General features: G+C 39.4%; 1 protein-coding gene across 5 annotated transcripts in view; it reads left to right on the top strand.

Moving 5' to 3' along the window:
• Positions 1-18,190, top strand: part of trpm6 (transient receptor potential cation channel, subfamily M, member 6) — a 183,008-nt gene extending 164,818 nt beyond the window's left edge. For all 5 annotated transcript variants that reach the window (XM_043712201.2, XM_087997903.1, XM_087997910.1 and 2 more), the window contains 4 exons: positions 2,522-2,727; positions 7,857-7,908; positions 10,706-10,812; positions 11,808-18,190. In XM_043712201.2, coding sequence (XP_043568136.2) covers positions 2,522-2,727; positions 7,857-7,908; positions 10,706-10,812; positions 11,808-11,890 — 448 coding nt within the window. In that variant the 3' untranslated portion in view covers positions 11,891-18,190. The remainder of the gene's footprint in view (positions 1-2,521; positions 2,728-7,856; positions 7,909-10,705; positions 10,813-11,807) is intronic.
• Positions 18,191-24,582: the final 6,392 nt, after the last annotated feature.

Genomic DNA, 24,582 nt, shown 5'->3' on the forward strand with positions numbered 1-24,582 from the left:
ATTGATAGATTTTCGGATTGAATCTTATTTGGGGAATGCACAGTGTCATATTCATATGGCGGACTTTTCCCAGCATTTGGGCGGTTGGAAAAAAACAAGAAATATGGGAGAATGTGGCAACAATATTAAAATGAGATTCTTGACATTGAGAAAAAAAGTTTTCCCTTAAGGTATTGTCATTTTGGTGAGAAACTTGCTGGTAAGCAGTGAGGACCTGATTTCTATGAATTTGCATCTCAGTATTATGTAGTCCTCACTTTCTCCATCTCATTGTTAGTTAATCTCACCCAGTTTATTTGTATTTTGCAATTCTCCCAGATACCGGTGAGAAACTAGCTGGTGTCAGTTCCCAATCTGAAAGCCTGAGTGGTTACCTATTGGCTGCAGCTCTCTGGTATCTTTTCTGGGTGTCCATGTCAGCCATCATCCACAGACATTTGAGGGCATGTGTCATGGGCAGTGACTGTCTTTGTTTCTCTATCCACAGCATCATCATGGCCAATCTTGGACTACTTTTAAAACCACTTCAGCAATCAGCTTTGGAATTCACCAACACCTTACACTGCAATGTTCCTACCAGTTCATTTTGCACCAAAGGCACTCATCCATGTTGTCTGTCTGTATAGGCTACAATTTGCTTTCTTACATTCATGTACTTTGTGTTTACTTGGACAGACAGCATTTCAGCCTTGCCCTGCCTTTTAGCACAGATAAAACGTCAGGTAGCTTGTCATGCATTTCCGCACTGAACAGTCAACGGGTGGATATTCCCCCTATGGCACCAAACTACATCAATGTCACACTTACAGCAAGTGCCAGCAGTTTCCAAGACTAAGCAAATGGCCACATCTGAAAGTCCTTCTTAATTGAGTGAAAGGAGTCTGTGGTCATTTGAGGAATGCCACCACATTTAGTCAAGAGCATTGTCCAAACTGAGTCAAGGGGTTCGGCCAGAATTAGCACTACACAACTTTGGAGTCTTGGGCAATAAACATTAAGGGGGGTTATTAGGGGAGGTTGAGAGAGGAAAGTGGGAAAATCAAATGTGAGAATTGGGTCCATTGCATTGGGATGCAGAGAGGATAATGACTGATACCAAACCACTTGAGATGGTATTCAACCAGTCTTTAAAGATTAATTTGAAGGAACATCTTCAAGGAGAGAAGAGAGGTGGAGATGTTTCACAAGAAGAATCCAGACTGTATGACCGGAGCAGCAGTTTAGTGAGCACCTCAAGAGGCACAGATATGCTGGAGGGTTTGGGCTATAAAGGTTACAGACTTACTTGTAAGCCCTAAGCTTTATTGGTAAATAAGTACTGACTGATCTTCCTGAAATAACTCGTGTTGAAACATATTGAGCCTTCATCGGTCAATTCAGGACTGTCATATTTGTTCTTGAATAACTTCCATAGAGTATTGATCATTTGGTAAAGCTAAGAGAAGAAATTATAACTTTCTTGACCCACAAGAAGCAGTGGGTACCTTAAAGTGTGGCAAAGACTTCAGTTCGAACACATCGCATACTGTGGAGTATTCACTCCATCTGTATGTGATTCCACTGCCAATCCTGAGCTCCCAAGGGATGGGGAGAGTCCACTTCTGGATGTGTGGAATAGTTTCAGGAAGATTGTCATAAAATGAGTTGGGGGTGGTAGAGATTATGGTGGCCTGAAGGATCGGAGGGTGCTAGGGTGTAGGTCAAAGCCCTTAGGGGAGGTCAGAGGCCTATGACGGGAAAAGATCAAATGCCTGGTGTGAAGTGTGGGAGATTGGAAGCCTTAGGGTTGGGGATGGGAGACAGTTGGATGCCTGGTGGGGAGATCAGGTTCTTGGGGAATAGGGAAGTTCGGTGGCCGTAGGTGGGGCGTAGAAGAATTCAGAGCCATTGGTTGTCATGGCAGATCAGAAAGCTGTGGGAACAGATCAAGGCATTGTAGAATGGGGGTGGGAACAGGAGTGTGGGATGGTGGTTGATTAGAACGGGTTTGAGGGGAAATGGTACCTAATTATGGGTTTGTTAAAACAAGCACACTGAATTGAACAGGTAAATAGAAAGACAAATATCTCTTGATCCAACAGTCCTTCACCTAGGTTCAACTTCATGAATCAAGGGATATCCAGCTGTCTTGTATTTAAGTTGTCTACCTGCCTCTTGGTGGTAGATTGGTAACCAGCATTCTGCCTTGCTTTCATTAACCCAGTTGTAGGCAGGATTCAGACTTTTGACACTTTAGCATAGCATCTGTCCTTTGTGCCACAGAATGGAAATCCTACCCTGCTTTTTCTCACCTCAGTAGCTGAGTAAAGCTGAGGCCAACTGTTAGGCTCTTATTGACATCTAATCTGAGATCAGCTAATTTATCAAAAATGGGCATTATTCCCAGGCTCTTTGAGGCCTTTATGGCTCAATAGGACATGAGGCAGGGCCCAACTATCAGGAGATCTGTGAAATGACGCCTTGAGAAAAGGCAAAGGATTTACTTTAATAAACTAAAAATGTCACTTCTTTCTTTTATGAGGTTTTTGGAAGTTTTCCTGGTTTATTGCCATTCTGCTAATCAGTGGTTGACAATGGAAAAGTACATGAATGGTCAGTTCAGAAAGTACAACAACAACAATGGAGATGAGTTAATTCCGACAAATCTGCTGGAGGAGACCATGTTAGCTTTTTCTCACTGGTCGTATGAATACACACGAGGGGAACTACTAGTGCTGGACTTGCAAGGTTAGTGTGGGGTGTTTGAACAAAATTACAACGGCTTGTGTCTTTCTGTATTTTATGGAAGGTTTTCTTTTGTATATTTGTATCCTCCAGGGTTGAGCAAAAACTACTAGGCCACTTACCACCCCAGAGCTGACCAACTACTGGGCAGTGCAGTGGCTCAGTGGTTAGCACTGCTGCCTCACAGCACCAGCGACCCAGGTTCGATTCCAGTCTTGGGTCACTGTCTGTGTATTTGTACATCATCCCTGCGTCTGCATGGGTTTCCACCGGATGCTTCAGTTTTCTCCCATAATCCAGACATGTGCAGGTTAGGTAGATTGGCCATGCTAAATTATCTGTAGTGACTAGGAATGTGCAGGCTAGGTGGGGGCTGGGTCTAGATCTGGGTGAGATGCTCTTCAGAGGGTCAGTATGGACTTGGTGGGACAAATGTCCTCTTTGCACACTGTACGGATTCAACAAATAACAATTTTAACTTGCTCAACTGAGCAGGCAATGTGGAAACTGACCTAAATTGACAGGGTTAAAAGCCACACAACACCAGGTTATAGTCCAACAGATTTAATTGGAAGCACTAGCTTTCGGAGCACTGCTCCTTCATCAGGTGGTTGTGGACTACACAATTGTAAGACACAGAATTTATAGCAAAAGTTTACAGTGTGAGGTAACTGAAATTATACATTGAAAAATACCTTGATTGTTTGTTAAGTCTGTCATCTGTTAGAATGTTCATGTTAGTTTCACTTCTTTCATATGTAAATTGCAAAACTTTTCTTAAAAGTTACATTCTAAGGTTAACTTTAACAATTGGTGTCAGCCCAGATACTGTTTAAAGGTGTTAGCCCCCTGTGTGCTGCTGTCTGTGCCATAATATTTAGACTGATTCTAATCTAAAAAATGAGTTAACAGTGTCTTACATGGATTCATGCAGTTTGCGAGCATTAAAACGTTAATCCTGGCTGTGCTAGTTGACTCAACTGGTGAAGTATAGGAGCAGGCCATGGATAGATCTTTCAGAGAGTCCAGAGATAATGTGAGGGAGTAAAAACAGAAAACATTTCTGGAGATTCATTACCTCTGAGTGGATAGATAAGAGAGGAATCATACAAGAGTAGTTTCACTCTTGTATGAATAAACTGAACAATTAAGGAGACACAGTGAAGGAGGATGGGGTGCTGAGCCATGACAAAGATTATTGAAATTTCAGAAATAATAAGAAGGGATTGCGTATTTCTGCACTGGATACGTTAATCTCTGGCCCCAAATGTCTATGATGCATATGGATCACTGTTTGGCAAATTGTGTGTGAAACTAGGACATATCTGCTGCTGATGGAAACGTTCTGCCTTTCGCATTGAATGAATTACACTCCAGAATCCTGTTGGTCCTTACTCTTATCCATGTTACTGGGTTCAGAATGTGTCTCACTAAATTGAATCTAAGTGCAGTTCAGTGCTTTGATTGCAATCACTGACCAGCAAGTGTCAAGTCCCTCAGTTCAGTCTAAATTCTTCTTGTACATCTAGATTATAAATAAATATATAATGCAACTGGAAATTTATGTATTTATTATTTTTTAAAATATAGCCTGAATTCAGAATGTTACAAAATGAAAAAATTAACATTTTGGATCAACTTTAACCATCCCCTTCTAGTGGGAATAGATAGCAGCCAGTTGACTTTCCCTTTAACATTTGCCTAGTCTTCCTTTCTACTGGGTTGAAGGATCTTGCAAATAGTTCATGTATTCTTCAATTTGTTTGCCTCTTCTTGCTAAGTATGGATTAAGTTGGCATGTTTTGCTGTGATTGTCCCAGATTAGCAAATGCACCTACTTCATGCTACATGTTATGCCTTAAATCTTTGGAAAATCTGAAATAGATACCTAGAATGTTTACATTTATCTGATAATGTCCATTTAAGTTGCCTCTGCCTTTTAAATTTGACAGCTGCTTCCCACTATTAATCTCAATTTCTCTGTGATCATGATGTTATTATAATTAGTTATGATGTGAGAATTAGAAGCATGAAACTGGAATTTTGGCCCCTATACCATTCAACAGGACCATGGCACCTGGTTATGGCGTCAACTGCACATTTCCACTTAGCCCTGATAACCATCAGAACATATAGCAAAGGAATACAAGGAGGCCATGATTTGAGATCTTCGATGACCTGATAGTCCTCAACACCATTTTTCTGCCTTTTCCCCAACCCTTGTTCCCTTACTGATCAGAAAATCAGTCTATCACAGCCTTCAAAATATTTAATGACACAGCCTCAACAGCCCTCTGTGGTAAATAACTCCACAGATTCACAACTTTCTGATGGAAGAAATTCCTCATCTGTGTCTTAAATGTGTGACCCCTTATTCTGAAATGATATCCTCTGGTCTTAGACTCTCCCACATGGGTAAACAGCTTTGCTGTATCTATTTTGTCAAGTCCTCTAAGAATTCTGAGTGTTTCAGTAAAGATTGTCTCTTATTCTTTTATATTCTAAGGCCCAATCTACTGAACCATTTCTCATATGTCAGTTCCTCTATACCTTCTCGGCACTGCCCTCATGACTTGTCCTCCCTGTCCATCTTCCTTCCCACCGATCCGCTTCACCCTCCTCTCCGACCTTTCACCATAACCCCTACCTTCATCTACCTATCGCACTCTCAGCTACTTTCCCCCCAGTCCCACCCCCTCCCATTTATCTCTCTACCCCCCGTGCTTTTCCAGCACCCACTCATGACTCTGATCTCCAACATCTACAGTCCTCAAAGTTAAAAATCACACAACACCAGGTTATAGTCCACTGGGTTTATTTTGTAGCACTGATGAAGCAGTGATTCTCTGAAAGCTAGTGCTTCCACATTAACCCGTTGGACTATAACCTGGCATTGTGATATTTAACCTAGTTTTAGCAGAACATTCTTACTTTTATATTTCATTTCCTTTGAAATGAAGGCTAACATTCCATTTGCCTTCCCTATTACATGCAGAACTTGGATGCTAGCTTTTTGTGATTCTCAAATCCTTTTATTCTTAGCTTGCTGCAATCTTTCTCTTTAAATAATATTCAGCTCATCTGTTCTTTCTGCCAAAAGGCATAACCTTCACATTTTTTTGCATTATATTCCATTTGTCAATTTTTTTGTCTACTCACTTAACCTGCCCAAATCCCTCTGCAGACTCTTTGTGTCATCCTCATCACTTGCTTTCCCACCTTTCAAGTCATCTGCAAACTTGGCTATAGTACATTCACTTTCTTCATCCTCATCAAAGTCATTAATATCTATTGTAAGTAATATGATCCCTGTGATTCCTTGTCCCAACTTCTGTCACCTAATAGATAGATAATCCTCTATCCAAGCTGATATACTAACTCCAACACCATGGGTTCTTTCTTTATTAAATGTCCTAATTTTTTTTTTTGAGATTAGATTAGATTCCATATAGTGTGGAAACAGGCCCTTCGGCCCAACTAGTCCACACCGACCCTCCGAAGAGTAACCCACCCAGATCCATTCCCCCTAACTATATGGGCAATTTAGCATGACCAATTCACCTAACCTGCACATCTTTGGACTTTGGGAGGAACCCGGAACACCGTGATAAATTATCAACTGCCTTCTGAAATTGACTCTCTTAAAGTCAAGGCTGTATTCACTTCTGCCTTAAAAATATTTAAAGACTAGTCAATGTCACTTTCTGGGGAAAGACTGTTCTAATGACTCATATCCCTCAGAAAGAAAAATATCCTTCTCATTACAGTCTTAAACCAAGTCCACTGATTTTTCCAATCTCTCTCACAACGGTATTACCCTTTTAGTATTTAGCCTGTCACAATAATATCACTTTTAAACTTCAATGAAAAGAAGTCCAACCTGTCCAAACTTTCTTCACAAGGTAATCCCCCATCCTAGATATCAGACAAGTCAACCTTCCTTGAACTGCCTGTAATGCATTTACATCCATTCCTAAATAAGAGGACAAAAACTGTACACACTACTCTAGATTTGGTCAAACCAAAGTTTTACACAACAATCACAAAGCAGCCATACTGTAATATTTCATTCCCCTTACAATAAATGACAACATTCCATTTGCCTTCCTAACCACTTGCTGTACTTACATTTTGCAATGCAACACACTGGAACTTTTTTTATTCATTCATGGGATGTGGGGTATCACTGGTTGGGCCAGCATCTTAATTGCCCATCCGAAATTGTTCCAGGGAAGCTGGTGGTGAGCTGCTTTCTTGAACTGCTGCAATCCATGTACTCTAGGCAGACTTGATTTGCTTTTAGGCAAGGAGTTCCAACATTTTGACCCTGTGACATTGAAAGAATGGTGAAGTGGTGATAGATTTCCAACTCAGGATGGTGAGTGGCTTGAAGTGGAACTTGCAAGTGGTGGTGTTCCCATGTATCTGCTGACCTTGTCCTTCCAGATGGTAGTGATTGTGGATTTGGAAATTGCTACCTTTATGAGTTTCTGCAATGTGTTTTTGTAGATGGTGCACACTCCCAATACTGAATGTCAGTGGTGGAGGGAGTAATTGTTTGGAGATGCAATATCAGTAAATCAGGCTACTTTGTACAGGATGGCGTCAAGCTTGTTGTTGGAGCTGCACTCATCTAAGCAAGTAGGGAGTATTCTATCACACTCCTGACTTTTACCTTGGAGATAGTGGACAGACTTCTGGAGAGTCAAGGGTGAGTTACTCTCAGCCTCTGGCCCACTTTTTGGCAACAATATTTACATGGGTAGTCCAGTTCAGTTTCTGGTCAATGGTAACCCCTAGGTGTTGGTAGTGGGGGATTCATTTTGAAGGGAGATAGTTGGATTCTCTCGTATTAGAGGAGATCATTGCTTGGCACTTGTGTGGTCCTGGTTGGATCAACCTTTTTCCAATAAAAAGCACTGCAAACAGCCTCCAGCATGATGCAAACACAGACATGAAAATCTACCTCACAAATTCTTTGAATGAAAGTAAACAATTACGAAATAACTGTGATCTTTCTTTCCCATTCTATCTCTGCAGGGATGCTTTTACAAATTACATCCTATCTTTTACTTGTTTTAAACAATCATTTGGTAGACAAGTTCAATAAATGTCTTTTATTTCCTCTAAAGGCGTTGGAGAAAATCTGACTGACCCATCCGTTATTAAAGCTGAAGAAAAAGCGTAAGTTAAATTGTATGTGTTTGCAAATTTTTGGCTCAACAATTTTTAATGTTGTCTTAGAAAATTTTACAATCTCTGTGAATGACCTGCATATGAAAAAGTTGAGCTTTCTCAAATAATTAATATGGGCTAAATTATTTCAAATCCCATGATACAGCTAGAACAGAAAAGTGCTGCTTTGCCGGTCAAGGGACCTACTGACATGTTGAAGAGTACATGTTTGTTGTGGCATAGTGATTAGCACTGCTGCCTCACAGTGCCAGAGACCCTGGTTCAATTCCCGCCTCAGGCGACTCTCTGTGTGGAGTTTGCTCTTTCTCCTTGTGTCTGTGTGGGTTTGCTCTGGCTTCCTCCCCCAATCCAAAAATATGCAGGTTAGGTGAATTGGCCATGCTAAATTACCTGTAGTGTTAGGTGTAGGGGAATGGAATTAGTTTCCCTAATTCTTTATCAGACTTTGGTAAGATCACACTTAGAGTCCTGACTCTTGTCCTCAGTTCCCCAACCAATAAAGGTGAGAATGCCATATGCCTTCTTTTTCATCCTATCTAAATGTGTGTAAAATAAGGTCCAATTAGATCAAAGAAATGGTCATTTATGGTTCTTGAGTTTTTCATATTCCACAGTTGATAAAGGTGTACTTCAGTGTGCAGGTGTGTAAAGACTGTGTAAACTCTAACAAATCATTTCCATTTGGAATTGGTCACCAACATTTTTTTACTGAAAAATGGGACCGAGGGCTGACTGTTGTCAGTTAGTGCATCAATTAGAGCTATTGTAGTTAATTAAAATTTTACTCGGTGTAAGCACACGTAACACTGAAAATTCCATGTGGAATTTTAAAAGGCTGAAGAGCATTAAAAGTAATCATATTACATTCTCCATTTGCATAATAAAACATCTGAAGACACTTGACTAGAGAATTATAGAGCAAGATTGATACTGAAGCACATAAAGCAGACACCGAAAGTTTTGACAAAGACATGGATGACCATTTTGCGTGGGAGAAATCTGTCTTCAGGAACCTTATCTTTCAAAATGGCCACCCGCACTTAAGATTTTCAGTCCATAATTGGGCTGGTTTGGCAGATGGCCTGGGTGATCTAGCAAGAGCCTAGAAAGCTGCACTTTCCAAGTCAGGCTGGTTGGAAAGTCTGTCTGAAGCTCCAGCACTGTGATCAAAGTTTGAAAATAAAATTAAAAGATTCTCTTCTGCTTATTCCCTCTCAACTTGCATATGCCCCTTACTCCATCCATACTATCAAATACCTCTCTATCCATATCCACAGCTTTCATACTGTCTATGCTACCCTTGGCTCATTTACCCATCACCCATTATCCTTTGTAACCTGTGCCAGTTTATACCCATCTATCCATAGTCCTTTACTGCCTGATGTCACCCTATACCTCCAACCAACCTTATGTGCCATTATAAGCCCTATGACAACTCGCCCCTCTGACAACTCATACTTCCTGCCCACCACACTTTGTCCTCCCCTGTTCACATCAACTTATCTAGTCTTCAGCGCTGGAAATGTGTTGCTGGAAAAGCGCAGCAGGTCAGGCAGCATCCAGGGAACAGGAGAATCGACGTTTCGGGCATAAGCCCTTCTTCAGGAATGGGGAAAGTTTGTCCAGCAGGCTAAGATAAAAGGTAGGGAGGAGGGACTTGGGAGAGGGGCGTCGGAAATGTGATAGGTGGAAGGGGGTCAAGGTGAGGGTGATAGGTCAGACTGGGGTGGGGGCGGAGAGGTCGGGAAGAAGATCTCAGGTTAGGAAGGCGGTGCTGAATTTGATGGATTTGACTGAGACAGGGTGGGGGGAGGGGAAATGAGGAAACTGGTGAAATCTGAGTTCATCCCTTGTGGTTGGAGGGTTCCTAGCCGGAAGATGAGGCGTTCTTCCTCCAACCGTCGTTTTGTTGTGGTCTGACGATGGAGGAGTCCAAAGACCTGCATATCCTTGGTGGAGTGGGAGGGGGAATTGAAATGTTGAGCTACAGGGTGGTTGGGTTGGTTGGTCCGGGTGTCCCAGAGGTGTTCTCTGAAACGCTCCGCAAGTAGCCGGCCTGTCTCCCCAATATAGAGGAGGCCACATCGGGTGCAGAGGATGCAATAGATGATATGTGTGGAGGTGCAGGTGAATCTGTGGTCTTCACCATGAGCAAACTTCAGAAGACAAGCTGCAAGTGTCTATTGATAATATCATTATTGAAAAAACATACTCTTTTGGATAATGCAAAAACGCCAATGCATTCAATGCCCTCCAACAAGCCCCTTATGAAAGCAAACATTCACTTTGGTACTTAGCCCTGAAGTGTTTAATCCCTTATGTCAACATATGTTTCCATTCAATAAGCAATTGCAAGTTGTCATTAAAATGCTCACTTGAGAGACAGTCCATTGTGAAAATGATAGTTTGGGAAATTAATAATACAGCATCCCACATAATCCAAAAGCACCACCTAATCCCACCATGAAACCTAGTGTCCTCTACCTATCCCCCAGACCTTCAGATAATTGAATAATTCATACAATTTCTGTGGGGGTTCTGCTGATCTTCTACTTAAGTTATAACGAGAAATTGCAAGAAATATCCCAGCGGTTCAAGTTCTTTGTTCTTAAATTCCAGAATGTTGGAAGAAGGTTTGAAATGCATAGCTTATACAGCAGACTATTGAAGAATCAATAAATCTAGTTGAAAACATGCTTAGTAAATATGAATAACATCTCTTTGATTATTTTCCACACACGTAATTTTCTTTAACAAAATCTTCACACATTTGTTTGATACTTAGATCACGAGAAATGGTGTTTGGACCGGCTAACCTAGGAGAAGAAGCAATCAGAAACTTTACAGTAAAACATCACTGTAACACTTGCTGCAGAAAACTAAAACTACCAGGTCAGTTCATAATAGGGCATTTCACAATGAAGACTTGCATCTAGCATGGGTGGAATTGGGTACAGAAGACTGAGATTGGGTTGCAGAAGAAAGGAGGGCTATGAATGCTTTCCCTGTTGTTTGATTGGGTTAATTTGATTTGATTCATTATTGTCACATGTAGCGAGATACAGTGAGAAGTATTCTTTTACTAACCAGATAGATCATACCCTACATAAGCACATTGGGGTAATTTGGGTGGCATGATGGCTCAGTGGTTTGCACTGCTGCCTCACAAATCCAGGGACCTGGGTTTGATTCCACCATCAGGTGACCTTCTGTGTGGAGTTTGCACATTCTCCCCGTGTCTGCATGGACTTTATCTGGGTGGTCCAGTTGCCTTCCACAGTTAAAAGATGTGTACGTTAGGTGGGCTAGTCATTCTAAGTTGCCCATAGTGACCAAAATGTGCAGGTTGGGTGAATTAGCCATGGGAAATGCAGGGTTACAGGCATTGGGTGGATCTAGGTGGGATACTTTTCAGAGGGTCAATGTGGACCTGATAGGCTAAATGGTTTACTTCAACAGTGTAAGGATTCTGTGATTCTAATGGAACAGAATGCAGAATATAATGTTTCAGCTGCAGGAAGGGTGCAGAGAAAGATCAACTTTCATATATGAGAGATCTGTTCATAAGTCTGATAACAGAGGAGAAGAAGCTCTTCTTAAATCTTCCTGGTTTTGAACAAAGGAAGAACATACAGAACATACAGTTCACAATGTCACCTTCTGATGGGTGAGCAATGGTATTGTGAATCCATTTACATTTTCAAGGAGTGCTTTTCTAGGGCAATTTTTCAAAAGTGTATTAGGCTGGACAATGCTGTTGATATATCTATGAAAAAGATAGAATATATTCAGCAATGTACTTATTCTGTCACTGCTCAAAACAAGTGGAGTAATTCATCTATTTTGCTTTTTTAGCCCTTCATAAGATCCTTTCTGTTTACCTGCAGATCTGAGAAGAAACTTTTATAACCCAAGCAAAGTAAACCCTCCTGGTGAAGATGATCATTCAACTGCTAAGACAAGTCTGTGACTTTTGGCTTTCTATTTTTTCACAAGGAAGAAACCTAGAACCTACTTTATGGAAATGAAGAATGCCTAATCACATGGAATGTTTAACATAATATTGCAAAAGTACAAACTATTACTCAATACCTATTCAGCAATTGTGAAACTGCCATTGTTAGTATCATGCCAGTAATGTTTATACTTAAATTTTGGATTTGTTTCATATTCAAAAACATCTGCAAGCATTGCAATTCAAAGAAGTCCACCACAGCACCTATTTTATCAAATGCTTAATGAACAACTGTTCAGATTAATTTTGAATGAAATGTAAACCTTGTAAACCTTGGTGACAATCTCAACAGGGAAACTGGTAGGCTTCTCTGTTACAGAATGAGTTAACATGGTTTAATGTTTCCTCATAACTTGCCTTGAAATATTGAAAAATGGCTGGAAATCCCTTAGACATTGATAACTAGAAAAAAAATGAGAATTTGATATTAAAAGTAGGGCCTATGGTAGTGTTGAAAATGTGTTGCTGGAAAACGCAGTAGGTGAGGCAGCATCCATGGAACAGGAGAATCGACACTTCGGGCATTCCTTGGATGCTGCCTGACCTGCTGCGCTTTTCCAGCAACACATTTTCAGCTCTGATCTCCAGCATATGCAGTCCTCACTTTCTCCTATGATAGTGTTGTAGAACACAGTAATCTAGAGGTTCAGGTCAATAATTCTTTGAAGTTTGCATCACAGGTAGACAGGGTGGTTAAGGCATTTAGCAGACTTGCCTTAATTGCTCAGACCTTTATGTATAGGAGTTGGGACATTATGTTGAGATTATATATGAAGTTGGTGAGGCCTCTTCTGAAATATTGTGTCCAGTTCTGGTTGCCCTGTTATAGGGAAGATATTAAATTGGAGAGTGTTCAGAAAAGGTTTACCAGAAATATGTTGATGGGAATAGAGATTTTGAGTTCTAAAGAAAGGCTAGATAGGTTGGAGCTTTTTCATTGGAACATAGGAGGTTGAGGGGTGACCTTATAGAGGTTTTAAAAATCATGAGGGGTATAGATAAAATGAATGGCAGATGTCTTTTCCCTAGGGTGGGATATTTCAAGATTAGAAGGGCATATTTTTAAAGTGAAAAGAGAAAGATTTTAAAAAGATGTGATGGGCAACTTTTTTATATGGACAGTAATTCATGTATGGAATGAACTTCCAAAGGAAGTAGTGGATGTGGGTGCAGTTACAATGTTTAAAAGACGTTTGGATAAGTACACGGATAAGAAATGTTTGGAGGGAAGTGGGCCAAGTGCAGGCAGATGGGACTAGTTTAGTTTGGGATTATGGTTGACATGGACTGGTTGGACCAAAGGGTCTGGTTCCATGCTGTATGACTCTATGACTCTATAATCAGTTAACAAGACACTACACGTTAACATAAGAAGGACGTAAGAAGTAGAAATAAGAGTTGGCCACTCAACCTCATGTGTCTACACTGCAAATTTTGAATATTTTGATCATCACTTGAATGTATGTTTTTATTTTAATTTTAATCCTTATTCTAATTCTGAATATTGTGAAACTTTGACCATTACAGTCAACATCTGGCTGATGTTCATGTGCACTCAGTTGTGATTTATATTGTGAAACAAATTATTTTCTTTTTCCACAATATAATGCCCAGAAAATTACCTCCTGGGAGAAAGAGATTCTGCTACAGCTGTTTTGTTTCCTTTATAAATGACCTTATTTAATACAGTTTCATATTTAAGAAGGAAAGTATAACAGCAGCTTGAATTTCAGCCAAGAATTCTCTTGGTTCCTTATTATCGATTTGCCTTTCCTATCAGCAACTGATTGCAGTTTCCTGTGTGTGCTCAATACTGTCTCCAGGTCTGGCTATGCTCACAGTCAATTACCAATAATTGTCCCATGAGTGAACTCTGGACATCAAAGTGATAAAAGTGACAACAGTATGATCAAAAAGGTATTACTCAGCAATAGTCTGTTCACTGATGCTCAGTTTGGATTTGGCTAGGACCATTTGCTCCAGACTTCAGTAAGCCTTAGTCTAAGTGGGTTAAGTGTTTAATTACGTGATGTGCCATGAGATCAGGACATAATTTGACTGAGTATGTTACCAAGGAACCATAGAAAAATTGAAGTCATTGAGTTTGTGCAAAATCTCTCCACAGGTTTGAATCATACTTTACACAATAGAAGATTGTTGTGGTTGTTATACATAAATCATTTCAGAGTTATATTACAATCTATCTGTTCAATGATGCTATTACACACCTCTGGAAAAGGTGGGACTTGAACCCAAGTCTCCTAGCTCAGAGGTAGGGACACTACCACTGCACCACAACAGCCCACCTCTTCTTAGGTATATAAACAGCAAAACTGTGGTAAGAGAAGATGTGTGTTCAGTTGACAACTATTTACACATGGAGGTGGGGACATAATTGAGGAGTTAAATTAATATTTTTACATCTGTTTTTACCAAGTAGCAGATGCTGCACAGATCATGGTGAATAAGGAGGTCTTTCAAATACTTGAAAAGTTTAACATTGGTAAGGAGGAAGCTTTGGATAAGCTACCTCTCCTTAAAGCTGATTGATGCACAAAGACCAAAGGTTGTGCATCTAAGAATACTGAAGGAAATGAATGGTAACAATGGATGCACTGTCCCTAATTTTCCAATCTTCCTGAGACGGGGGGATGGTGCTAGAGGTCAAAAGAATTGCAAATGTTGTTGAAAGTAACAGAAAGGGTTGATGAGGGTAATGCTGTTGAAGTGATTGATATAGACTTCCAAAATGTATTTGATAAAATGCTAAAGATATGCCTTGTGAGAGAAACTAGAGCTCATGTCATAAAAGAGACAGTATCAACACACCTATAAAATTGAGTGACATAAACAAATAGTAGTGATGAATAGTTTTTTTGAAATGAAGGAATACATGTAGTGGATCTCCCCAAGTTCAGTGTTGATATGTATTAATTATCCAGAATAGCTACAGAGAGCACCATTTTTAATAAAGATTATATGAAACTTGGAAGTATTGGAAACTATGATGTCAATCTTCAGAACAGCATAGACAATTTGTTTGAATGGGTGTCAAATAGAAAGATCATACTTAACGCAGAGAAATGATTCATTTTGGTAGGAAGAATGTGGAAAGTTAATAGAAATAAAGGCTACAATTCTAAAGGGGATGCAGGAGCAGAGGAACCTGGATATATATAAATCCTTGAAGGTAGATTAGTTAAGAGAATGGTTAAGAAAGTATATGACATCTCAGTTTTTATTAAAAGGAATATTGGGTATAAAAGCAATGAAAATGTGTTAAATTTGTAGAAAATGCTGGATCTTCCCCATTGTGTTCAGTACTGTGTTCAGTTCTGGGCACCACACTTCAGGAAGGATTTGAAGACTTGAGAAATGGTGCAGAAAAGATTCACAGGGATGGTTCCAGAATTTAGGAATTTGTGTCGGTTTGGAGAGAAAAAAAAACTTAAGATGAGGTTTGATAAATGTATTCAACATCATGAGGGGTCTGGACAGAGCAGATGATGAGACACTTCCTGTAGAATGATCAAGAGCTAGGAGATACAAATTTAAGGATAAATGCCAAAAGAAGAAATAACAACATAAGGAGGTTAAGATCTGGAATTCACTGTCTGGAAGTGTTTTGGAGACAAGTTCAGTTGAGGCTTTCTAAAGGAAACCAGATCATGCTCTGAGAAAGTCAAGAAAAATGGTATGAGGTGATCTGCTCCTTCAGATTCCAGAGGGAAGCTCCTGATTGATGTGGGCATTGACAAGAAAGTTGGAAGAATGGGCTAAGATTGGCAGTAATTAGGTTTTCAATATCACAGAAAATCTCCTATTCTCAGTCAAGTGTTGAATGGAAAGATGAGAATCTCACTAGCGAGCTGCAAGTTAAACAAGATGGAGAAGGGAACAGAAGGGTTTCCTTGGTGCTGTAACCAGAGATGAGACAAGAATTCACTGTCTTTAACGGACAGCATATCTGTACATTTTTCCACAGGAAATACTGAGGAAGCAGTTGCATTTAAAGATCAAGGCAAACATGGTCAATTGTTGTCAAAATCAAGCTGGTTTCCCATAGTCTTTTTAGAGAGGAAAATCTACCATCCCCACATGGTCCAGTTAACAAATAATATCTGTCTTCAGATGTACAGCAAATTGATTCATGCTTAACTGGCCTCTGAAATGGCAAAATATGCCAATCGGTTGTGGATGACTACCAGGGAATGCTTAAAAGGAATTAAAATGCATAGATTAACATCACCCTCTGCACCTTCAGCAACACACCCAGCCTCATGCAGTTTATATATTTAATACATAAGTAAAGTTAATGCAAGCACGTGTTGAGTGACAGTCAATTCCTCATATGCTAACAGGTGCACAATTGAGTAGAATGTGTCACTGCTTATACAGAGTTCAGATGGATGCTTCTACTGAAATATGAAGCAACTAGTACAAGAAATGGGTTCTGGGTAATCCAAGATGAAGGACAGGAGAAAATTGTGCTGGAAGAGCTCTCTCTTGTTTTAAAGTGTTTTAAGGGTTAGAGCTGATTTCCTTGATTGCTTGGAGCAAGTAGTAATTACTGTTTTATAAGCTGTTACATTGTTTTGAAACTTTGGAAAAAAAGATCAAACAATGATACGATAAAACAAGAGAAGATGCAGGGACCACATGGGAGGTGAAAACAAGCAGTGAACTTGTACAGGTAGTTCTTCTATAATGCAATGGTTGCATTCTTGTGCAACCCAGCATTACAGAAAAATCACACTTTAGAAACAATGCTTATAGTGTTGATGAAGTAATCGCATTATAATCAACACATTGTAAAAGTTTGCGCTTTAGAAAGTGTCCCCAATTCATCAATCACGTTACAGTGAATTCGCATTAACAACATGTGTTTTATCGCAGAACAACCTATACAGCTGTCTGACCAGGCAGTGAACTTTCACAGCTGACTCCTCTGCTCTGTAGTTTCAACTATCTCCAGACATTGAGTTCCATGTAAGAAAAATAAATAAACAAACAATGAAATTTACAGCGGGTTTCAATGGTTTGGTGGGGGAGTCATTTAGACTTAAGAGGCTGGACCTGTGATTTAATCTGGGAAGTGTGACTGCTGTTTCCTTCCTTCATTATCCAATCAACAAGTGTGTGACAGAAGTGGAAATGTGAGAGTGTATTTATGACAAACTGTGCCCTCAGAAGGTCTTCTTCCTTTCCCTCCCACTACATCTCTGCAGTTTCAGGCTTCGCTGGCAAGATGGAGTGAACGTCCCTGCAATAGAGCTCATTGGCCTTGAAGATTTGATTGGGTGACCCTGGGGTGTTTCTGTTTACAGGGCCCAGGAATGCTGAGAATGTCCTGCCCAAAGCAGTTTGAACTCCCACTGAGCTGAGGGCAGGTGAAAGTGGAAGGTAGGGTTTTTGGTTGGCCCTTTATGCGTTTCCTCATCCAGCTGATTACCTACTGGCACTGCCATGCCTCCTTTTGAAGAAGGGGCATTGGAGTGAGGCACAGGTCCTTCCTCTCCTTCTTGCTTTACAGTTGCTGCTGAGAACCATTGGCTGCAGTGATGCGTTGTTGGTCTGAGCGCATACCCCAACATGCAGGATTAGTCGTCTGGGGTTGGGTAGGTGAGAATGAATGAATCAAGATGTTGCATACAATAGTGTGTATGGTAGACTAAGAGGTATGGAAGGAAGTGTGTGCAATAGCAGTGATTGAATGTTAGGTATTTACTCTTGTGGAGCACAGATGATCATTGGAGTAGAACTCAGGGTGACCAACTACCCCAGATTTTCTGGGACACTCCATTATTTGAGCTGCTCATCCTGCATTTGATTGTCAGCATCTGGGATGCTATTTATCTTCTATTTCTGACCAAATGATTGTTCTCCTACAATGCTGTCATAAACTTGCAAGGTAAATGCTAGTGTTGTAACTGTGCTCTGTATACTGTTGCTAGATTGTCAAAAGTCTGCTCCATTTAGTATATAATGCCACACAACATATTGGAGTGTGTCCTCAATGAGAATATGTGACTCAGTCTTTCTAGACCAATGTTACTCCTACTAATACTGTTATGCATTGTTGCATCTGTGAAAATTATGGCATATGATGAAGCATATAGCATGCCTGCATGATCGGCCCCAGAAATACATATTGGAAATGCCATTTTGGATATAGGGTTGTTAACCAGCCCAATTACTCACCCATGGAAACAAGGCAAATGGATGGGATTGGAATCCAGCCATGATCTCACTCAATTGGGCAACAAGCTCTAGGGGCTGAATAGTTTACCCTTGTTCCCATGTTTTTCTATGCTAAATAATAACCTGGAGCTTTGGGTACTGTCGAGACATTTTGCACTTTCCATATAAAAAGACACACAAATAGTTTTAGAATGATTTATTATACATTTTATTGTCTTTATTCTTCATTCTTCATTAAAGGAACATAAACATAGATTGTCATTTACAGTAAACATTCAGAAATATTTAATGTGCATTAAGAAGACTTCTACTATTGTTAAACTATTCTGCTTACAGAATTCAAAATGCCAATATTTTCAAATACAAGGTAACTTAAAACTTTTAAGTATTTGCAGTTTACTTAACAGAACAAACATAAGTTTTTTTTGTAATATATACAAGAAAACAGAAGACTGAACTCTTATGGTGCCTCCCCCCTCCCCCCCCCCCCCCCCCCAGTGCATTAGGAAACCTCTGTAGCAAAGGCTTTGAATACAAACTCTTCAGACTCCTTCCAACTCATTCTCATTAACCTTTAAGAGTTATGGCAAGGATAAGTTAAATGAACTTTCCTGATTTGTAGGCAGTCATTTTTCTCTGTATATTAAAATGTTGCTATCCTTTCTCTTTATTCTTATTGAGAAGCCTAGATAAAGTTCAAAGTTCAAAGGCCCATAGTGCAATGTCACTAGCATAGCTGAAGTGTAGGAAAATATTACTTTAGTTAAACTAGTGAACCTTTTCCGATTGTCTCAATTTTCTTTAGCAGGTTCTATGATGTGATTCAGTTTTTAATATTAACACAGTTCAGCTGCCATAAGAAACCCAAAGTATCCATGGATTGTAATATTGTAAATGATTTTAGAAGATTAACAATTTAGCTATTTTCAAAATGGAACATGAATTCTGTTTAATTTTAATAGTTTATATTCCTATCTATTCTGTAATAGTTAATGTAGAATCATACCATTACAATCAATATCCAGTTTATTTAAACACTACTTCTTATTAATCATTACAAATATTCATGTTTTGAAGGCTGTTAACAGGGTTACAATTCAGTAAAATAGAAAATAAAATGCTAATAGTTGAATATAAATTTCAGTAAAATGTAAAATCTACAATCCAGTTTTAATCAAGGAATGGTACTGATGTGCTGCCATAGTCATTCAGAAATGAGTAAGTATGATGCAATAGTCATGGAAATCAGAAGAGATCGTAAAACATTGTAACTGAAAATGAAAATTTCTGAAATGATATGATTTTATTTTATTTCATCCAAATACAGCCACCTCATAGGCATATTCAGCATGTTCATTTAGCACAGCACATCAATGAAATGTGATTTTTCAAGTGCAACAATGAACAGGTAATGGACAGATCAGTGAAATTCTATGATCCACTGTTTTTGGGGCATGAACAGTAGAAACTTGAAAAACTCACTTTATGAACATAACGGCACCTGAGACTGCCCATTCCTTTTGTCTATTACATTTGTGCGAAAAACATTCCATACCTCTCAGACATCTTTATTAGCGTGATTTATGGCACTCAAGATAGAGGACATGCAGCCAACTCCAGAATTATATTGTTTATTCATAAAAAGTAAAAGGATTCTCAGCACTGGGGTGAACGTTGTGAGAAGTTGTAAGTTTATGCAGCCTGAACCTCAAAGGACTGAGAAACAACTGCCAGCTTACTCATAATTTTTACTGATTTCCCAAATCCTTTGCATATTTATTAATAACATTCATTTTCAACTCTTTGGGAGCTATAAGTTAAGATGGACTGTCCTGTCAGTGGATTTGTTTGTCATTTGTTGAAAAAAAAATCCTGATGGTAGTAAAGCCCACAATATTCTAATTACAATTAGATCTCTCTTATAAAAAATGTTGATCACAGGAGAGGCAATTGCATTAATTTATCTCATCCTGCCTCTTATTTATTCAGAAAATGAGTCTTTGTTTATCAGAAAATTATAAAGCCAGGTGCCAATTTGAACTCATGGCCTGTATTCTTATAGAATCTATTAACAGAGTGGATAGAGAATCACAACAGCAACTTGATGCTACAGCTTTATCAAATACAGATTGGACAAATATATAGAAAACAAGGACCAGAATTTTAGTACATTATAAAGAGATGCAAAGCATGCAAAGCAAACCTTGTGTTTTCTACAATTACATGGCAGATATTTTCACCAAACAAATGCCTTAGATTATTGCTTACTGTATCTAGTGTATGATTGGAATTCTAAACTTCAATAGAAGCCTTTTTTGTTTGTCACACACAAGACAATAGAACATACGACAAATGTTATTTGCTAAATCTTAGTTTGCACATAGGAAATCCTTCTTTGCAGTCACTGCAAGATTTGGAAACAGGTTATTTCAACTGTATCATGCCAAAATCAATAAGATTGCATATAAAATTAGAATTGGTTTGATTCAGATTCTGATAAGGGCATGAACAAATTATGGTCAATGAATTAAGTTACTGCACCCTTTCAATTGCCTTTTTTTTAAACATAGACACATTGCACTGTATGAAAAAGGTTCAGAATGCAGTGTGGCAGTGTAGTTTACACTTCATGAGCCAACTAATCAAATATTGGTCCTGCCATTTGATCAGATAAAACCTATAAAATTCACACATGATTGGAGGTTCATGACACCTAACTGCCAGCTTAAACAGTTGTGGGATATAAATATTTCCATTCACAGTGTATGCATACACGGGCATGAACAGAATTCAAATGTTGCCTATTCTCTGTGCTACACAAAGGAATGTGAACTATAGGATTGGGGGATGGTGGGGGTTTGAAATTATTTCTGACTATTTCCAATTTGGATTAATTTGCATATTTTGAAGGTCTCCTTATCAGATCCATTCCTATATTCTAATAACACTTCAACACTTCTGACAAGATCATCCATTTCAAATGTTGAATCTACTTTTCTCCCTGATGCAGCCTGAACAACTTAGGTCAAATTATATCAACTAGCAAATTCCTAAAAGCCAATTTGATGGAATTTTCCTCAATCAAGAGACTGGTAAGTTTCTGAACTAAAATGGTAGAGTATGAATTATGAACACTGACCTCATCAGGCATAACCCTGATCGATAGATCATATTAAACAGTCACCATACAACTGCTATTGCTCATGGCTGAGGAGTAATAGAATAACTAATGTCCCGGGTTCTTGCTGGGCTTACCAGCAATTGAACAATTGAGTGAGCATTTGTTGGGACAACACGTAATGAAAATCAACCCTTCCATGTTAATGCTTCTGTAACTTTTCATTTTGAAATTATATTAACGTGTCAAGAAGGATCAAAAAGGGAAGTTAGATTGATATTATTCATGATTAATTCCAACTGAAGCATTAACCTATCATTCAGATTGTCTGTTTTATCCCCTTTTTATTTTGACTTCCTAATTGTCTTTTTTTTGTTTAAATCTTTTAAGATACATTCAATTATTTTGAAGGATTTCCGTTGTGCAAAATAATATAATGTATCCTAAAATCTGGCCCATCTTCCTGATGTCTCTCAGAACTGAAGGCCTTGTCCAGGGATATTTTTCACCTCAAGAGTTGTGCATTCCAAACCTTTCCTCTGACGACCAAAGTCCCTGAGTGGGAAACAGTGCAATAACTGCATCCAACAGTGATTGTCATTAACAAGACAACTATGTCACTTATGCATAAAATCTAGCCACAAAAACAATTTTAACCATTACAGCCTTAAGAGATTTTGTGCACCTGTAGTGATAGATGGTCTGGTTATTGTTTATTCCATTTACTGACATTTTCTGAGGTGAGATACTTCTGTGAGTACAATATTTTGTTCATAATCTTCAGGAGTTAGTGTCGTGACTCTGATGTAAAGTTGCAACCTCTTTCGTTATTCTATGTCCAGTGACACATGAGTTCCGTAGAGTCATGCAGGCATGAGTCAAGCATTGCTCATGACCCTCTCAATGCAAATCAAACTACCGACTTTAAAATAGAATCAGCAGCAGGGAGTCTCAGCACTAAATTAATGGGATTCAAAATCAAGTATAAAACTTTCACTTTATAGATCATTCAAAATTTGGCTTTGCAGTGCAGTACAGTTGTCTGACAAGTACGGTCTCCACCCCGGAAATACACTCAAACCTCCTATCTTAGTGCTGTTCCTAGGCAGATCTGACTTTCAGATTATAGTGCCAATTTTACATTTTTGTACATCTGAGATTTCGCCATGGGTAATTTTCCATGGATTTGACCATTAACTGGTCAACAATCTCTCATTTTTCAAGCACTTTGCAAGGTGTAGCTTTACAGTTGAGCCAAGAAGGATTGATCTTTAGGGGACAAGAAAGTTTGTTTTGCTTCAAGTAAACAGCAATTTTTAATCATTTTGTTTAAAGCTGTAATGATCATGGTGACATTGAAGAATATTGCAAGAATGAAGCAGCATACTGTGCTAGCTCATTCAGACAATAGAACTCATATGATCTTAAATGAATTAGGGCAGCAACTTTCAAAAATAAGTATATTTACTACTGTTTAACCTTTGGTGCAAAGGAGGATTAATCTTACACTGGCACCTGACATGTATTCAGCCTCTAAGAACCCTCATGCCAAATCTCTGATTCTACTGCAGGATGCTTTTGCACCTTAATGTTGCACCTTGGGCTGCACTGGAAAGCTGCAGCAAGTTCACTTTACATTCAGAGATATGCACCCAGCTCAAAGCGTGGACCAAGCTGCATTTTCACTCACTCATAGTGCACACTCAATCTAAATCTACTTGGGTGCTCTCTATCTTGCATTACCTTGCTTTCTCTTTTTTTGGGCTTTTCTCCCTCAGTCAGAGATATCCGACTCACATGACTTCTGATTTGCGTTGCTGGTTAGTGCAGATATAAATCCAGGAATCTTGTCACAGTTGTCAGCAAGCTGCAGTCAAGTCAAAGGGAAATAGCCTTTATTCAGTTGATCCTGGCACAGTAAGTCAAAAGAAACCGCTCAGGTTAGTTCAGGGGCTTGGAAATAGTCAGCCACTCTGGGCAGTCAGTCAGGATGCTGTCCAGATGAGGGGTAAGGAACTGAATGTTAGGCAGCTTATTACCGGTCTTTCTAATCTATTGTGGCTGTTTCCACCTGGATTGAAAGAGAGGAAGGTATTATGGGAGGAGAAAGTGGGCAACACAGATGTTACTCTTGGGACAGGAAACAGGATGTCCCGACTGAGTAAGTAGATAGCACAGAGGACATGCAGGATTAGTGATGTCGGGGAGTTGGAATGGGTGCCGAGTGAGAGAAGATGCTGTCGACAATAGTAAGAGTGGTAGAGAGTGAGCCTTGTTGGGAAGTGAGATAGACAGAAGGTGAAGTAACGGAGAAAAGCTGGTGGAGCTTATATTTGTGAAGTTAAGAAGGAGATTGACCTGCAGCGTACAGTACTCTCCTTCTGCCAGGTGCTGAGACTGCATTAACCCGGATAGCAACTTCCAACCCAGCTGGCATGGACTGGTGTCATAGCCTTCACTCTAGGTCTTGGGGAGGAGGAAGTCCTGTGTATATATCGCTCCTCCTAGCAGGACCTCCAGGTCACTACCTACAAAACAGGGCAAAAAATTTCCCCTGTCTACCATTTCTGAGGAAAATGTCAGGAATCGTGCTAGGTAGCTCTGGACTGATACTGCTTGTCTACGTGCACAATAGGGTTTTTGAAGATGTCATGTGTGCAAGGGATGATGATGAATTCTGGGATATCGCAGAGTTTTGGGATAAAACATGGTAAGTTTAGTCAGAAATGGATGCAAGGCACACCACAGGGACAGAGTAGGTAGTTAAGGAGGCAGGTTTAGTAAAATGTGGTGAGAAAACTCAATAGGCTTCGTGGCAGAAATCCCTCCAGAAAATCCTCAATTACTTCAAACTTAGCCAAATTAAACATAAGATTCAACCCTCAATATTGACAAACAAAGTTTGCAACTGAACGAAAATTCTAATTCAAGTTCTAGCTTAAACCAGCCCGTTTCTGTGATAAATCGTATAAGATGCATACAGTTTTTACCAGATTACCATATGTGTAAAGGGCTGAAGTAATTTCCCTTTTCAGTGACGAGTTTGATGGTGGGTCACTTAATCAGGCAGGGAAAACCATAATGGCTTTCTGTCTCCACTCTGGCTAAGTTCAGGATTTGAAAACAATTAGTATCCACATAAAGGCTTCTTCTGATCACTGCTGGTATTAACCTAGAGATGGGTAGGGAAATGTGGGAAATACAGCAAGCTAACCTTGTTGAATTTTATGACGATCCCTCATTCAATGGCACTCATTGCCTCATCAAGGGACCCAGCATTCAAACTGGGGGAGCCTGATGAAATCCAACTCTCACCCCCACTGCCAAC

This window comes from Chiloscyllium plagiosum, unplaced genomic scaffold (assembly GCF_037043375.1).
Source record: "Chiloscyllium plagiosum isolate Xiang-an unplaced genomic scaffold, Cpla_swu_hap1 HiC_scaffold_2, whole genome shotgun sequence".
In the NCBI taxonomy this organism is placed as follows: domain Eukaryota; kingdom Metazoa; phylum Chordata; class Chondrichthyes; order Orectolobiformes; family Hemiscylliidae; genus Chiloscyllium; species Chiloscyllium plagiosum.